General features: G+C 38.1%; 1 protein-coding gene across 5 annotated transcripts in view; it reads left to right on the plus strand.

Moving 5' to 3' along the window:
- Positions 1-19,068, plus strand: part of pard3aa (par-3 family cell polarity regulator alpha, a) — an 850,778-nt gene that overhangs the window by 612,813 nt on the left and 218,897 nt on the right. For 3 of the 5 annotated variants that reach the window (XM_059971936.1, XM_059971939.1, XM_059971940.1), the window contains one exon: positions 5,246-5,293. The exons of 1 other annotated variant lie outside the window; for it this stretch is intronic. In XM_059971936.1, the coding sequence (XP_059827919.1) occupies positions 5,246-5,293 (48 nt within the window). The remainder of the gene's footprint in view (positions 1-5,245; positions 5,294-19,068) is intronic. One more of the 5 variants, XM_059971937.1, reaches the window with a different exon arrangement.

Genomic DNA, 19,068 nt, shown 5'->3' on the forward strand with positions numbered 1-19,068 from the left:
ATAGCAGGAATCTCCGCATCAAGGTCCCATCTTTCTGAGTGTTAATCCTGCTGTTGCCATTCACTAATAAACCAAAACCAACGTGTTCACCAATTAAATAATCCATAGCTTTGCTGGATGAGAGCAACAACAGTGAAAATGTATGGCATCCCAGCCAAAGGAGTGATGTCTGGTAGTTTGACCTGTTGGACTGTATACTGCTAAGGCCACAGATTTGCTCAAGTTCACTCAAAAAAAAACTAAAATGTAAAACACAAATGTTCAACAGCTCACTGTCCTCTACTGCTCCCATCTCTCACTTGGGCCAACTATCAGTGGTTTCCTGCAACTTCTTTGGTGGCATCCGTCGGTCTCGAGAGACCATGGATCTGCGCCTGGAGTTTCCAGGGCGCAGGCCTGGGCAGGGTTGTATGGGAGACCGGGAGTTGCCCAAGCTGCAGCAGGCCTTCCCCTCTCCACGCCACCGATGTTGTCCAAGGGAAGGGCACTGGGACCCATGCAGCTTGACACCGGTGACGTCGCAGAGCAATGTGTTGTTAAGTGCCTTGCTCAAGGACACAAACACGCTGCCTCAGCTGAGGCTCGAACCAGTGACCTTCAGGTTACTAGTCTGATGCCTTGCCCACTAGGCCAACACGCACCTGCAACTTAAAAGACCTGGAAAAATATTCAGATCGTATGGTGTACAAATAATTTTGAGTTGGGAATATTTAAGGAAAAAAATATGTATATAAACACTAAAATACATATGAATAGTGCACTTTATTCTGAACTTGCTAACAAAATGTGTAAATGGCAAGAATCTATAATACTGGATGACATCAATCAGATAAAATTACAAATTAAATTTAGCAAAATATTTTGATAGAAATATAAAAAAATACAAGTGGAAGTAGGATATTTGATTGTTTGGAACTTAGTCCACCATTTAACAAGAGCATTGCTGATTACCTAAGTTCAATGATTTGTTCTAGGTTTCTGCCCATGTCCTTGGACTCTCCCTTCCCTCCAAACCTAAATAACAATAGTTAATGTCTTTATGAATCTAATGATTGATTTGCTTCAATTGCTGTATGTGGTAAAGTCTATCATAGGTTCATCACTCTCTAGGAGAAGAAATGTCTCTTTATTTCAGAAATCACTTATCTCAATTTGGATTTCCCACAATCAGGAGCATCCTTCCTGTGTCTAATTTGATCAATTTTATTGAAATTTTATAGATTTCTATGAGATCTCCTCTCAGGTTTCTAAACTCCAGTGACTATAAGCCAATTTCTCTTCATAGATTAGTTCTATCATCCCTAGAATTGGACTGGTGAACCTTGACAAAATCCTAACCAAATCCAATAGGAAGATCATCCTTCCCCTTCCCCGGGTAAGGAGACCAGAACCAAGGTGCTCTATCACCATTAACCCTGTACATGCAGCAGGACACCCCTGGTCCTATACTTGAATAAAATTGTACTTGCAAGTTATTTAAGTTTCATTCCCCAAACTATTAAAAGCAACTCACATCCCATGCCTTTATATTTTCTTATATTTGGATTCTAAACCCTAATCCCAATTCCCAAAGAACCCCACAGAATAAGATTATTTATTATTCCTTTCTTAATGCATGGTGTTTGGTTTAGGATGGCCTGATCTCCATTTGGTTATTCAAATTGCTGGTCTAAAATGCATCAGAAATGCTTTTCAAAAGTTTGTCCCCTACAGTATTATTGCTAATTTAGTTTGTGTTATCTCTATATAGGTAAAAGTCACCCATAGCTAATTGTAACCTTTGTACATGCATCTCATTCTTCTTGTTTTTATTTCATCTGCTATGATTGTTTGTGAGTCTCGGAATGCCATTAATATTTTCAGTCCCTTAAACTTCCTTAGCTCCACCAATGTAGATTCTATTCTAGGATTCTTGGAGCTGGTATCTTCCATTTAAAAAAAATTCTTTTTACAAACTATGTACTTTTCCTGTTTTTTTTCTTGCTTGCCTTCCTTAATATCAAATACCTTTTCTTCAATGTTCAGTTATCATCCAGTGTCTTCCTTTCCATTTACCTTTATTTGCAGAGTTAACTTACCTACTTTACTGTGAATACTTAATGCATTGAGATAGACTGCCTTTAGATTTGCCTCATTAACATCCTTAGTCATTTTAACACTATTTTGCAAAATGGCCCTGCCTGTCTTTTGGCCCCTAGCTCTCTGTCCTCCATCTTTGCCCTTCAGTTTCCTGTCCTTTGTTTCTATTCTTGTCTCCTCCTCCTCAGTCTCTCTGCTCAGTTTCCTGCCATCCACCCACCCCTACCTTTCTGGTTTAAATATACCCCAAGTACGCTATCAGACAGCCCTGTGAAAATGCTTCGCTCCTGCCACGTGTAACTGTCCTGCTGATACAGGTTCCACTTTCTCCAGGACCATTGTCAATGTCCCAACAGTCTAAATCCCTCCCTCCTGCACTACCTTTTGAACCATACATTTACCTGATCTGATTTACTGATTCTCTGCATGTTGGCTATGTGGCACGAGAAATCTGAGATTGTTGGCTTTTGAGGTTCTGGTTTCTGATTTTGCTCTTCTTTAAACTTATTTTGATGGACTTCATCCATTTAATTACCTTTGTCACTAGTATCAACGTGTACCTCAGCCACTAGCTGAATATTTTCTGGCCACTTCGAGATATCTTTGACCTCGGCACCTGGGAGGCAGCATTCCATCCTGGAATCTCCCTTGAATTTCCCATCATCATTGCTCTTCCAGTCTGGATTTAAAACTTTTTAATGGCATGGTGGAACTGTACTCAGTACTATATCCATTGTAATGCAGCAATTAAATATTAGACAAGAGTCATCTAAACCATTTGCTATCTTTGTGCAACTTAACCCAGGAGAGATGACTGACTACGTATTACATTCTGTCTAAATTGGGAGTAGGGTTGAGGGGTTAAAATAATGTTCTTCGGGGATTATTTAGATTGACTGCCTAGTAAATATGGGATGTGTAATCTTTGCATAATTCTGATTGCATAGGAACCTTTTTTTCTATTTAAAGTGTGGTGATACTGTAAATGATAAAAATAATCTCACTGCTATTTCCAGGCAGTTACTTCTGGAGCCATTTGGAACGACTTATGATGAGAATCTTCTCAATTCTCATTTAATGCATTGCAGCTTTATCTCTGCTCGACTTCACTTTGTAACTAATGTTGAGAATGTACAAGAATGGGACTTCATATCAGACAGTATAATTTTAATCAAGTTTAATGGTTACATTCAAAGACATATTTGATCTGAATATGTTAGATCGTGGATTTAGAATGATTGGTAACTCCACTCTTTTGGACTGCTGCAGATAAGACCAACTGAGTGGATAGTGAATTGAATGCTAACTTGAGAATGTTTGGTTCCAAGGATCATGCTTCTGTTTTTCTCATAAGATTTGTTTGATAAGTCAATTCACTTTGGAGATTTGCTATAGATACTGCATTTTCCAACTTTAGGTAACTTTCTCACCACTGTATCCCTTTCTCTCTCTTTTTTCATCTTGTCAGATTCTCCCACCCACTTTTACAACTTCCCCCTCCCCCTAACACCACCTCAATCTCCCATCACTTGTTTTTGTTCCTCTCCCCTACCCAGTTTCATTTCTCCCCTATTTGGTTCCACTTGTCACATTCCAGCGTCACTCTCCACCTCCACACTCCCCTTCCCTCACTCAATTTCATCTGCTCCCATTTTTTCTGTCTATTTGCTGTCTCTACCGATCAACCACCAACTGCTCCTTCCCAACTTCACTTCTTCCCCTTCACCCACCTAATTCTCTCTGCCCACCTTCTCACTCCCTCCTCATTGAGCTCCTGCCTCACTCCTCCCTCTCAGCTCTTTATACAGTCTATGTCCCGTCTGTGTTTTCAGTCCTGATGCAGGGTCTTGACCTGAGATGCCACCCATCCCTCTTCTTCCACAGCTGCTGGCTGCTCCACTGAGTTCCTCCAACAGCTTGTTTGTGGCTCTTGTCTAGAATGTGTCTGACTCATAGCACAAATAATCACGGGTCCTTCCAAATTTAATCCTTCCCAACTTGAGTTAACCTTTTTGGTAGTAGATGAATCAGCACCTCATCCTTCTCTTGCTGCCAGTACCTAATACAACTGTTGGAGTGTAGACTCTTTGTTCATTGATATCTCTGCTGATTATGATTCAATAAACCTGTGTTCCACTTCAGTGATTTCATCCAAAGCTGAACAGCACTAAAGAATTGGTACAAACTCAAAGTTCTTAACTTTTGGATTAAGCATTAAATTGTTCATCTGTTGAAATGGATGGGGAAAATATTTTCAAAGGAATGTACTTCAAAGAAAAAAAGTATATTACTCTCCTAGTCAACATAAATCTCTCATCCATAGTTACTAAAATAGACCTTATTTTTTTCCACTCTTTTGCCTATATGCATGCTCTTACCAGTCTACACTCCAGTAGTGCCCATGCTTGAAAACTATTTGGTTGTAAATCTCCTCAGGACATGAAAGGCACTTTATGTGATACTTCATTTGACTGGTGGTTAGTGTCCTCACCTTTGCTCCCGAGCCGGCACATCAATGAAGTCTAATCAGTTTTGGTGATGATGTGAGGGTGAGTTGCTGATTCATGGTTGATTCAAGTGTCTCTCAGCCCTGAGAAACCAAGTAAAGGAATGCAGAAATCCAGCACAGGCTCAATCACACAGCCACAGAACAACACAGAAGCATAAAAAGGTCACAGTGTTACTACACTAAGTGAAATTTATTTTAAGGTAACAAATAGTATCAGATGCCTCTACTTCTTCCTAATGAGTTTCACAGATTGTCAACAAATATGATTGGTATCATGTTGAGCATTCACAAAGTCTTTGAACCACAGGAAGATGAAAATGGGTTTTAGAAATTGCCCTCCTATTGAATTATGATAGACTGCTGATGTCAGTCTCAAAACTACAGAGATCTGTGTGTGGCTGAAGCTTGAATAATGCTCTAATTCAAAGCCATGATTTTCAAATTAAGCTTAAAAGTCTGCAAGTAATGCATGATGATGAATAAAACTCTTGAAAAAAAAATGACAAATATAATCTAATTGCCTGCTTGTCAAAGGATCTGATCTGCATGTAATGTAACCTCCCAAATATCTAACTTGGAATCTGGGGATTTGGAATCAAGCACGTGGAATGGGGGAATACTAACTTTATTAATTTTTGACCTTTTACCTTTTGGCAGTAGCTGATGAGACTAATCTTGATTCCTTGGCTGAGCAGATAACCCCAGGTAAGGATTGTCAATAACAACTCAGTGCCTGTCGTGATAAAGCAGGAACGTGGTTACTGTGGCTAGTGCAAACCAGTCATTGAAATGCTTGAGTTGTGCATTGTTTGCGTTTATCACCCTTGCTGCCTGCTGTACAAGATACACTGTTTTAACACTTGTTTCAAATAATTCATATTTAAAGGGGAAAATAGATTTCTTAAAATGAAGGCAAATGAAATGCATGCCATCGTCAGCTGGGCCATTGTTTTTAGGAGTTGATATGTGATGTTAGAATTGCACAGGATGTTCATAAGACCACACTTGAAGAACGTGCCATGCAGGGAGGGTACATAAATAGATTCACACAAATGTTGTCTGGACTGGAGTTACAAGGAGCATTTGGATGGGTTGGGGCTATTTCCCCTGGAACATAGGAGGATTAGGGGGTGACCTTAGAAATTTATAAAATTAGGGGCATAGAAGGGAATGGCAACCGCAGTAGACCTCTTCGAGTATGGGAGTCAAAAACTAGAAGGTACGTGTTCAGAATAAGAGTGGAGTGATTCAAAGGGGGATCTGAAGTGCAAGTTTCTCAAACAAGATGATGGTATATGGAATGAGCTTCCAGAGGAAATGGTAGGGGAAGGTCCAGTTACAATGTTTTAAAGACATTTGGGCAGGTACATGGAGAGGAAAGATTCAGTGGAATGTGGGCCAAATGGACTAGCTTAGAGAGACAGATTGGGCTGAATGCCTTGTATCTGTGTTGTAGAATAATGAATCAATTAATTCATAATAACTTAAATAACTAGATAAAATATATACATAAAATCATTGGGAGCATTTTATTTATTACGAGATTTTTATCAAAGCAACCAATTTATTCATACATCCCTTGAACAAATGGGAAATCATTGAGGTGCATTTCTTCAGCCTGTAACGTTGGCAGAGGTTCAGCAGAAGCCTTATTCATGACAGCAACCCCAGTTCCTGCCAAAGCACTGCGTCAGAGCAAGAGAAACTCCAAGCAACTCATCTCCACAAGTTAATTCAATAATTGGAAAATATTCATGAATGTCTTTGTCAATTCCAATTTTATTTAAGTGTTGTGTTAACTCCTGATGTAATTTTATAATTTGGTTCCCTGCTGGATAAAAATGAAAAGCATTGTTTTTGAAATAGCCTGACTCTGTAGGATTTAGAGGAGCAAAGTAGATGATTCAGCCCACTAGGTTTGTGTTCTTTTAAAAGAAACAAAAGTAATCGGTTTTCCTACAATTAGCATTTAACTTTATGGGCATGCGCTTTGCAAGGCCTGAGAAAGAACATACAGGGACAGAAGAAAATAAGTACAGGCTAAGCACCAGGACACTCAAGCCTGCCCTGCCTTTACAATATGACTCTGCCTGATGTATCTCAATTCCTTTTCAGTGCCAGTTCCCCATAACCTTCAATTCCCAGTCTTTTATATAGCTGCCTATTTCCACCATAAAAAATCTGACTTTTATCGCCCACAGGGGTGGAGAATTCCAGAGATTCTCTACTTTTTTGAAAGAAGAAATATCTGAACATTCGCAGATTTAAGTGACCAGACCCTCATTTCGTAGTTCTGTCCTCATGATCCTTCAACTAATGAAAGTAATCTCCACAGCTATCCTTTAAAGTAGTGGTCACCAACCTTTTTAAGCCCAAGATCCCCTATCTCGGCCTTAGTGAAAGGCAAGATCGACCTACAAAGTCACACACATGTGCACCGGGCAGAAAAGACCGGAAGTAAAACCCCACAACCCAGAAGCAGAAATAATGTATGTACACCAGGAGTCACCACCCTTTTTTTGCACCATGGACCGGTTCAATATTGACAATATTCTTGCGGACCAGCTGACGGGGGGGAGAGGGGGTGTTAAACACGACCAGAATACAGCGATACTCAAAGCAGGTTCTTTATGTCCAGTCTATTCAGCAATTTAGTTTACGTAGCTCTCAGCACTTCTGTCCCGCTTGCTCACGTTTTTTCCGCTGAAAAAACTCTGGGTTTGTCTTTAAGTGCAGGGTGCTTGGACTCAGGGTACTGAAGCAGTTTTGAGTCCTTAATTGCCTCATTAGACAGCCTCCGGGCCCGAACTCTAGCCTTCCGCCCGCCAGATGCCTTGGCCAGGTGCGGCTGGTCATGGGTGGGATGAGAGGACAAGGTAAAGGCCGGAGGTCCCCGTGCCGGGGCTGCGGCAGTCGCAGTCCGGAGAGAGCGAGCGAGGAGTGCAACAGGATGCACGCCCGCCCCTCTTGTAGGGTCTATCAGCTGACAAAGGTTTGTCTTGAGGGATGACTTTCAGTAGATCGCAGTGAGGTAGCTGCTCTGCTACTTACAAATCCTTGAGCCCAAATTAGGTCGTCTGCAAATATTCCCTACATCATTCGGTGTGCTAAATAGGTTTAGAGGCGGCGCCCATCCGTCCACGCTCCAGGCCAGTAGCAACGGCACTTCCCGCTGGCCGCACGAAGCCAACCAATGATCCCTGGCGCGAGGGTATCACGGTGTTTATGCAACTGATGACCTCGCGTGCATTCAAGTTCAACAGTGGGCATGACGGAATGAGGAAAGGTGCAGCTGAGACATATTGTTTCCTCGCGGCCTGGTGGTTGGGGACCACTGAAGTACACTGTGTAGTGCAGGGGAACTACACGCATGTGCACTGGGCAGAAAGAACGGAACTAAAACCCCACAACCTGGAAACGATCTCTCAACAGTATTTGTGTATTTATTTTTCATTTTTCTCGGGATCTACTGGGAAAGTCTCAAAGATCGACCAGTCAAACATGATCGACGGGTTGCCAACCACTGCTTTAAAGCCTCATTAGGATCCTACATAATTCCATATTCGCTTTTTTCTGCAAAGTCACTAAACTTATCCCCCGCATTCCAAATACAGCCTCAACAAAACCGCTTTAAGCATAACAAAGCCTTCATATTCTCAAATCCCAATCCCTTCATGATAAAGACCAACAAAAAGTAAGCCTTATCTATTTATTTGACTGGCTTGTAATTCATGCATGAAAACACTTAAACCCTTCTGAACTATACTTATTTATAACCTTTATAAATTCAGATAGTAGTTAACCTTTTCATTTCTCTTAACCAAAGTGCATGACCTCCCACTTCCCCATATTTAAATTCCATTGGCTAGGTTTTCATCCAGTCACACTATCTATCTGTATCCTGCTGCAGAGTCACAAAGTCCTCATCACAACGTGCCCTTCCACCAATTTTCGTATCATTAGCAAAACCTTCCATATTATTCTCTCGTCCTGGTTATGTAAATAGCAAACTTTTGAGAATTTAGTGATGATCCCTGGTATACTCCACTAGTATATACAGTGGCATGCAAAGGTTTGGGCACCCCTGGTCAAAATTTCTGTTACTGTGAATAACTAAGCGAGTAAAAGATGACCTGATTTCCAAAAGGCATAAAGTTAAAGATGACATATTTCTTTAATATTTTAAGCAAGATTACTTTTTTATTTCTATCTTTTACAGTTTCAAAATAACAAAAAAGCTTGTAAACACTTTCTGTAGCCAGCTAAGAGTCTTTCAATTCTTGTTTGGGGGATTTTCTCCCATTTTACCTTGCAAAAGGCCATCAAACTTTACAACTCCTCCCTCGGAGTGTCAGACACCTTGAGTCAATAGGCTGGTCCTGGAATAATTTCTACTTGCCATTATTTACTTATTATTTAATTATTTATGGATTTATATTGCTATATTTCTACTCTATTCTTGGTTGGTGCAACTGTAACGAAACCCAATTTCCCTCGGGATCAATAAAATATGGCTGTCTGTCTGTCTAGTTCTGTGAGATTCTTGGGCCGTCTTGTACGCACTGCTCTTTTGAGGTCTATCCACAAATTTTCGATGATGTGTAGGTCAGGGGACTGTGAGGGCCATGGCAAAACCTTCAGCTTGCGCCTCGAGCTAATCCATTGTGGATTTTGAGGTGTGTTTTGGATCATTATTCTGTTGTAGAAGTCATCCTCTTTTCTTCTTCAGCTTTTTTACAGAAGGGGTGATGTTTACTTCCGGTATTTGCTGGTATTTAATTTAATTCAGTCTTCCTTCTACCAATGAAATGGTAGTGCCACTGGCTGCAACACAAGCTCAAAGCATGATCGATCCACCCCCACACTTAACAGTTGGAAAGGTGTACTTTTCATGAAATTCTGCACCTTTTTTTTTCCAAACATACCTTTGCTCATTTTGGCCAAAAACATCAGTCCACAGAACTTGTTTCCAAAATGCATCAGGCTTGTTTAGATGTTCCTTTGCAAACTTCTGTCACTGAATTTTGTGTTGAGGATGCAGGAAAGGTTTTCTTCTGATGACTCTTCCATGAAGGTCATACTTGTGCAGGTGTCGCTGCACTGTAGAACAGTGCACCACCACTCCAGAGTCTGCTAAATCTTCCTGAAGGTCTTTTCCAGTCAAACGCCGGTTTTGATTTGTCTTTCTAGCAATCCTATGAGCAGTTCTCTCAGAAAGTTTTCTTGGTCTTCCAGACCCCAACTTGACCTCCACCGTTCCTGTTAACTGCTATTTCTTAATTACATTACGAAGTGAGGGAACAGCTACCAGAAAACACTTTGATGTCTTCTTATAGAACTTGTTCTGCTTTGTGGGCATCATTTATATTAATTTTCAAAGTGCTAGGTAGCTGCTTAGAGGAGCCCATGGCTGCTGATTGTTGGGGCAAGGTTTGAGGAGTCAGGGTATTTATAAAGCTTTGAAATTTGCAACACCTGGCCTTTCCCAATGATGACTGTGAACAAGCCATAGCCCTAACAAGCTAATTAAGGTCTGAGACCTTGGTAAAAGTTATCTAAGAGCTCAAATCTCTTGGGGTGCCCAAACTTTTGCATGGTGCTCCTTTCCTTTTTTTCACTCTAAAACTGTATAAAACAAAAATAATACACTAATTTTGCTTAAAATGTTGAAAAGAATGTTTCATGTTTAACTTTATGACTTTTGGAGATCAGTTCATCTTCTACTCACTCAACTATTCACAGTAACAGAAATTTTGACCGGGGTGCCCAAACTTTAGTCTAAAAGGGACCTGTTTATTTGTTCTTTCTTTCTTTCTAAATCTTTTTATTAATATTAGTAATATGGACAGAATACAAATAATATATTGATAAAGAAATTACCAACATATAAATTCCATTGCATGTGAAAAAAAACATACATAATAGTTATAATATAAATGAGTTTACCAAGACATAAGCCATAAAATATATGTATGAACATAGTAAGTCTAAATATTTCATAATATATGATATAAAGAAAACAGAAAAAAAGAAAGAAAAAAAAACAAAAAAATAATGCAAAACTAGCTAATCTAATCTAATAACTAATATAGAAGAAAAAAGAAGCAAAAAAAAGAGAGAAAAAAAGGGGGCTGTTTATAATATCTCACAAAAATAAGTATTCATCAATGCCGTCACTTCCGGTCCTCTCAAAATACATAAGCTAAAAGCTGGGAAATCAAATGAACTTGGCACAGGGTCATATTACATCATATGAAAATGTTGAATAAATGGTCTCCATAACTGTTCAAATTTCATAGAAGTCTCAAAAGTACCACTTCTAATTTTTTCTAAATTTAAACATAACATAGTTTGAGAGAACCAATTAAATACAGTGGGAGGATTAATTTCTTTCCAATTCAACAATATAGATCTTCTAGCCATCAGAGTTAGAAATGCAATCATTCGACGGGCAGAAGAAGATAAATGCAGTGAGTCTAAGATTGGTAAACCAAAAATTGCGGTAATAGGATGAGGTTGTAAATCGATATTCAAAACCACAGAAATAATATCAAAAATATCTTTCCAATATTTCTCCAAAAATGAACAAGACCAAAACATATGAGTTAAAGACGCAATTTCAGAATGACATCTATCACAAATAGGACTAATATGAGAGTAAAAATTAGCTAATTTATCCTTGGACATATGGGCCCTATGTACGACCTTAAATTGTATTAATGAATGTTTGGCACGTAACGATGATGTATTAACTAATTGAAGAATTCTATCCCAATTCTCACTAGAAATACTAAGACTAAGCTCTCTTTCCCAATCCTTTTTAGTCTTATAAAGAGGCTCTGAAATTATATTATAAAGTTTTGAAATAAGCCCTTTTTGAAAAGGGTCTAATTCAAGTAAACTCTCCAAAATATCTGAAGGCACAAAATTTGGAAACGTAGAGAGTACAGAACTTAAAAAATGTCTAATCTGTAAATATCTAAAAAAAAATTAAATCTAGGCAAGTTATATTTGCTGGATAATTGCTCAAAAGACATGAAACAATTATCTAAAAAAAAATCAGAAAATCTTAGTAATCCCTTAGTTTTCCAAGCCGAATAAGCTTGTTCTATAATGGAAGGGTGAAAAAAACAATTAGATACAATAGGACTATTTAAAATGAATTGAGTCAACCCAAAAAATCTCCGAAATTGAAACCATATACGCAAAGTATGTTTAACTATCGGGTTGTCAATTCGTTTCGGCAATTTAGAAAGAGCAAAAGGGAGAGAAGTCCCTAAAATAGAACCCAGAGCATAAGCTGATACCGATTTAGTTTCTAAACTCACCCAACAAGGGCCAAAAGATCCACCCCCATATTTCAACCAACATAACCAATATCTAATATTAACTGCCCAATAGTAAAATCTGAAATTAGGTAATGCTAACCCGCCTTCCTTTTTTTGTCTTCTGTAAATATGTTTTACCTAACCTGGGAGTTTTATTCTGCCATATATATGAAGGAATTTTAGAGTCAACATTAGTAAAAAAAGATTTCGGGATAAAAATTGGTATCGCTTGAAAAATATATAAAAACTTAGGTAAAATAACCATCTTAATAGCATTAATCCTACCTATTAGGGATAAAGATAAAGGTGACCACTTAGTAAACAAACCTTTAATCTGATCAATTAAGGGTAAAAAATTAAATCTAAATAAATCTTTATGGTTTTTTGCGATTTTGATCCCTAAATAAGTAAAAGAGTCATTAACTAATTTAAAAGGTAAATTTCCATAAATTGGGACCCGTTTATTCAAAGGAAACAATTCACTTTTATTAAGATTTAACTTATACCCAGAAAACTCACTAAATTGAGCCAATAATGATAAAACTGCTGGAATGGATTTCTCCGGGTTAGAAATGAATAGTAATAAATCATCTGCATACAAAGATAACTTATGAATATCTGTCCCACAATTAATACCCAAAATATCCTGTGATTGTCTGATGGCAATTGCCAAAGGTTCTAAGGCAATGTTAAATAGTAATGGACTAAGAGGACATCCTTGTCTAGTGCCCCGAAATAGGCGAAAAAAGGGAGATCTTTGATTATTGGTAAACACTGAGGCTACTGGAGTATGATAAATCAATTTAATCCATGATATAAATATCGGACTAAAATTAAACTTCTCCAACACATTAAATAAGTAAGGCCATTCAACTCTATCAAATGCTTTATCCGCATTTAATGAAATCACGCATTCTGAAGTGTCATGTGAGGGAATATAAACAATATTCAACAATCTCCTAATGTTAAAAAAAGAATAACGATTTTTAATAAAACCAGTTTGATCATCTGAAATAATTTTGGGTAATACCTTCTCCAATCTAGATGCCAATAACTTGGAAAAAATCTTGGAGTCTACATTCAATAAAGATATAGGTCTATAAGAAGCACAGTTAGTAGGGTCTTTATCTTTCTTCAATATTAAAGAAATGGAAGCTCTATAAAAAGATTGTGGCAAATTCCCCAATCTAATGGCTTCCTCAAAAACCTTACCTAACCAAGGGGAAAGAGTAGCGGAAAAAATTTTTAAAAATTCAACTGTATAACCATCTGGACCCGGTGCTTTCCCAGAATTCATTGAGGAAATAGCCCCCTTAATTTCTACATCTGTAATAGGAGTATCCAATATCAAAAGATCATCAGATGATAATCTTGGAAAATTTAATTTCCCAAGAAAATCAGACATGGTATTTTGATCTTGAGGAAATTCAGATTGATACAGGGAGGTATAGAAGTCTTGAAATGCCTTATTTATCTCATCATGATTAACTGTCAGATTCCCATTCTGCTGACCAATCTTAGTGGTTTGACATTTAACCAAAGCATTCTTCAATTGACTAGCTAACAGTTTACCAGATTTATCACTATGTATATAAAAATCAGATTTAGTTTTCATTAATTGATTTTCAATCGCGGATGTAAGTAATAAACTATGTTCTATTTGAAGTTCAACCCTTTGTTTGTAAAGCTCCTTACTAGGAGCAATCGAATATTTCTTATCAATCTATTTAATTTTATCAACCAATAAAAGAGTTTCCATCTTAGTACGTTTCCTCAAACCAACAGAATAAAAAATAATCTTCCACGTATATACGCTTTAAAAGTGTCCCAAAGTGTTCCGCAGGAAATATCATCTGTAGAATTAGTTGAAAAGAAGAAGTCGATCTGCTCCTCCATAAATTTTATAAAGTCAGAGTCTTGCAACAAGGTAGAGTCAAATCGCCATTGTCTAGCATTAGAAGCTGTATCCATAAATTTCATAGAAAGTAATAATGGAGCATGATCAGAGATAGCTATAATATCATAATTACAACCAATTACCAATGGAATAAAACAAGAGTCTATAAAAAAATAATCAATTCTCGAATAAGAGTGATAAACATGTGAGAAAAAAGAAAACTCTTTGTCATTAGGATGCCGGAATCTCCAAATATCAAAAACTCCATTGTCAGTCAAAAAAGAGTTAATACAAGTGGCCGACTTATTAGGTAAAGTCTGAATAGATGAAGATTTATCCACCAGAGGATTTAAACAACAATTAAAGTCACCACCCATTATTAAATTATATTCGTTTAGATTGGGTAAAGAGGTAAATGAAGACTTAAAAAAGTCAGGACAATCTACATTTGGAGCATAAACATTAACCAAAGCAACCTTTTTATTACAAAGTAAACCCGTAATTAACAAAAATCTGCCATTCGGATCCGAAAAAATATCATGATGAACAAATGAAATAGAGGAGTCAATAAAAATTGAAACTCCTTTTACTTTAGCATTTGAATTTGCGTGATACTGTTGACCCCGCCAAAATCTAAAAAAATGAAATTTGTCCTCCTTCCTCACATGAGTTTCTTGTACAAAAATGATATGAGCATTAAGTCTTTGGAATACTTTGAAAATCTTCTTTCGTTTAATTGGATGATTTAAATTATTAGTATTCCAAGACACAAAATTAATGATCTGAGCCATAATTCTAAAATCAACCCTTTGGTATAGAAAGGGTTAACCAACTTATAAACTCATGCACCTGGAAGAGGAACAAAAGTAAAGAGAAGACCCAGAAGTGACGACAACACAGACATATTTGAAGTTCAAAAACAGCCCAGATAAAAAAACTAAAACAAACTGGTACAAAAAAATGGAATTAGAAAACAGACCATCCCCCCACCCCCCAAGAAAAAGAGAAAAAGCCAAAATATGACTTAAAAAGGGAAAAAGTAAGACTAATCCTACCCCCGTCAGCTGAAGAACACTCCATATATAAAGGATATATATAAAAGAATCACCCCAACTTTAAAAATTAAAATCGCTATAATAAAAACCATATTTCTAAGTATAGTTGTAAAAAGAATAAAAATATAATCACTAAAAAAAATTATAAATCGGGCTCTAGCCCAGACAAAACAAAAAATATTTAAGCTATGATAAGCGATGCATTGTAGGAAAAAAGCGAAAAAAATAAAAACATAACGCCATCTTAAGCAAAACCAAAAATCTTTTTCAAAAAACCACCATCTTAATCAAAGAAAAATTCCCCTTCAAAGAATTAAAAATATACCTTCGAAGGAACAAAGTTAATGGACAAGTATGTAGTTAAATGATTAAGGTGTATAAGGCAAAACAATTAATATGACGAAAACACACTTTAACTTAAGTATAAAGTATAGGATGAACCTACACCAATAACCAGATTTTAATTCTGGTTTAAGAGATCGAGAACCATCTTACACAATCAGAATCGTTCATTTATTAGAGACTGGTGTCTGTAGCAGTAGGGAAGTTCTCCTCCAGATATTTTCTGGCTTCTGAAGTTGAAATGAAAACCTGTCGTGGAGCATTCGACGGAGAAATTCGAAGCTTCGCAGGGTATAGGAGCGCAGGTTTCAGATTTTTCTCATAACATTCAGCCATCAATGGTTTAAAAAGAAGCCTTCTTTTTAAAAGGTCAGGACTAAAGTCTTCGACCAGGCGGAAGCAAAATTCTTTGAATTTAATCATTCCTGCTCCACGAGCTGCTCTTATAAGTTGTTCTTTGTCATGTACATAATGGAACCGGACAATTACCACCAAAGGTTTGTCTGTAGCACTCGGTGATCGACGCCGAATTCTATGTGCCCGATCCAATAAAGGAGGGTTATTCGGGAAAATCGTCGGAAACGCTTCTTTTAAAAGTTGAGCAAAATATTTCGAAGGGTCATCTTTTTCTATGCCGTCTGGAAGACCAAGTATACGTAAGTTCTGTCTTCTGGACCGATTCTCAAAATCGTCACTCTTGGCTTTAAGGGCTTCCATCAGCTTAATGGTCGAAATTAAATCCTGTTGCAGTTTTTCAATAGTCAAATCTCACTTCCGAGCATCTTCTTGCAGAGACGCAATAAGAGCTTGTTGCTGTTTAATTACTAAATCCGTCTTAATCATGTACTCTTGAAAAGCCTTTATATCTTCTTTAAAAAATTGTTGTAGTTCAGCAAATTTTTTATCCAAAACCTCCATAAACAATTCAAAAGTTAATTGAGTTTGTTGTGGCGGAGCCTGCTTTTTTCCGTTACCGTTCGGATTGCGTCCGGGATCCCGTCCCTTAGACCTGAGAGGCATTTCTGTTTGCATATCTTCAAAAGTTCACAACAAACTCTTGGCAGTAAATCCAAAAAAAAATTAACAAAGAAACTTTCGGTATAGGTAAAAATAAGCTGAATAAGGGTGATCAAAGGTTAAAAAAAGTGAAGGTTATGGAGCGAATCCAAAACAGTACTCACTCCATGAGCATCTCCAGAGGGGCCTGTTTATTTGAAGTCTGTTTTTTTTGTCCCAGCTGGTGTTTAAACTTCACTAATCCACTTATTCCAATACCTTGGACTCTTAAGTAGAAACCATTCACATACCAGGAAACTTGTCAAATGTCTTTTGGAAATGAAATACATTGTACACTACATTTACAAGTCCCTTCATCAACTCTCCCTTGCCAATCCTCAGTGAATGTGAGCAAATTTGTCAGATATAATTTACATCTCATTTAAAAAAAAGGTGTCCCAGCAAGGCTCTTATCATTGACAGGGGAGCTATAAGGAGGATTCTTAGAGATTGGATTTAATCACACTTGGACAAAGATGGGCTAGTTAAGGGCAGTCAGTATGGCATTGTGCAAGTCACGTCATGTCTTACAAACTTAATTGCGTTCTTATGATTTCCAAGGTGGTTGATGAGGATTAGCCAGTGGATTTTGTTTACAGGGTCTTTTGACAAGGTCCTTCATGGTAAGTTGATCAGAAAGATAAAAATACATTAAGTCATGGTGAATTGGTAGTTTGGATTCAGAATTGGCCTGTCCATAGAAGACAAAAGGTAGCAGTGAAAGGATGTTTTCGTGGCTGAAGGTCTGTGAACAGTGGTTTATTATTTGTGATATATGTAAATGATTTGTATGAAAATGCAGATGGGTTGGTTACTAAGTCTGCAGATGACATCAACAGTTGTTGGAGCTGTGGATAGTGAAGCAGATTATCAAAGAATGTAGGAGGATACAGATCAGTTTTGGGCAGAGAACTGGCAAATAGAATTTAATTTTGGCAAGTGTGAGCTGTTGCTCTTTGGAAGGTCAAATGTAAAGGGAATGTATACAATTCACAAAAGGACTTTTCGCAGCAATGATGTACAAAGTGATCAGAAGGTCCAAGTGCATAACTGTGAAAGTGACAATACAAGTAGGTAAAATGTTAAAGAAGCCATATTGTATGCTAGACTTCAACACTAGGAGCATAACGTATGAAAGTCAGGAAGTCATGTTGCTGTTGTATTACACTTTGGTTAGACTGCACTTGGGAGTGTTGCATGCAGTTCTGATTACACCATTACCGGAAAGATTTGGAGGCTTTGTGGAGGGTGTAGAAGAAGTTTACCAGGATGCTACCTAGATTAGAGGGCATTTGCTATGGGCAGAGGGTTTTCTCTGGGTGGAGGTCAGAGGTTAAGGGGAGACCTGAGAGAAATTTACAAGATTATGACAAGCTGGGATAAGGTCTTTTTCCCCAGAATAGATATGTTGAACAGTAGAAGAAATAGCTTTCAGGTGTGAGGGTGAAAGATTAAAGGGGATGTTTGGGGCAAGAGTTCTTACACAGATTGGTAGTGGATATTACAGTCTTGGCCATCATGAGGGCAGGATTGGCTGTTGGATGTTCTGGAATTTAAAAGTTTCAAAATGGACAGGGAGGGAGGTTAAAAAAAATGGGGGCAGTGATATTTCTAATCAGAGATAGTGTCATTGCTGTAGAAAGAGTGGACGTTGTGGGGTGATCATCTGCTGCGTCAGTGTGGGTGGGAGTCAGAGACAGGAAGGGAGCAATCACTCTATTGGAGTATTCTAAAGACACCCTAGTAACAGCAGAGACACTGCGGAACAGCTTGGGAAGCAGATTTTGGAAGGTGCAAAAATAACAGAGTTGTCGTGGGTGGCTTCAACTTCCCGAGTATTGATTGGCACTTTTTTATTGCAGAAGGTTTAGAAGGGGCAGAATTTGTTAGGTACGTCCAGGAAGGATTCTTGACAGACTGACGAGGGGAAATGCCATTTTAGGTTATAGTACTTTGCAATGAACCAGGTCAGATGTCAGATCTCTCATTAGGTGAGCATTTTGGAGACAGTGATCACAACTTGCTGACCTTTGGACGGGGATGGGAGAAAGCAGTATTGGAAAATAACTGTGAAAGGGTGAGTTATGATCCTATTATGTCAGAACTTGGAAGCGTAAAATGGGAACAGATGTACTCAGGGAAATGCACAACAGAAATGTGAGGTTGTTTAGGGAGCACTTGGATGTGGTTATGGGTAGTACCAAGTTCAAGTTTATTGTCATCTGGCTGTACATATATACAGACAAATTTAAAAGCATTTCTCCAGATCACAGTGCATCAACAGAATACATAGTATATCACACACATAAACCAAAATATTACCATTAATACATTAGTAAAATATAATTCAAAGCACATGTAGTGTACAGCACAGGTAAACAGAAAACAGTACTTCAAACAGCTCACTGTCCTGGTGACGAGACCTCAGTGGTGGCAGGGTATTCATTAGTCTCACATGCTGAGGGTAGAAGCTGTTACCAGTCTGGCATTCATAGTCCCGATGTGCCTGTACCCCCCTCCTAGATGGTAGTCGGCCAAAGGTGTTGTAGTAGGAATCCTGAACAATATTTCAGGTCCTTCATCTGCAATGCTCTCCAGTAAATGTCACAAATAGAATCCCCAGTGATCCTCTCAGCAGTTCTTACTATCCTTAGCAGGGTCTTGTGGTCCGACGCCTTGCAGCTTCTGTACCATGTAATGGTGTAGCCAGACAGGACACTCAATGATGCTCCTGCACAAAGTTATCAGAATGAAGGTGGGGAGCCTTGCACACCTCAAAGTATAGACACTTCTATGCCTTCT

The sequence above is a fragment of the Hypanus sabinus genome, chromosome 6, assembly GCF_030144855.1.
Source record: "Hypanus sabinus isolate sHypSab1 chromosome 6, sHypSab1.hap1, whole genome shotgun sequence".
Lineage (NCBI taxonomy): Eukaryota > Metazoa > Chordata > Chondrichthyes > Myliobatiformes > Dasyatidae > Hypanus > Hypanus sabinus.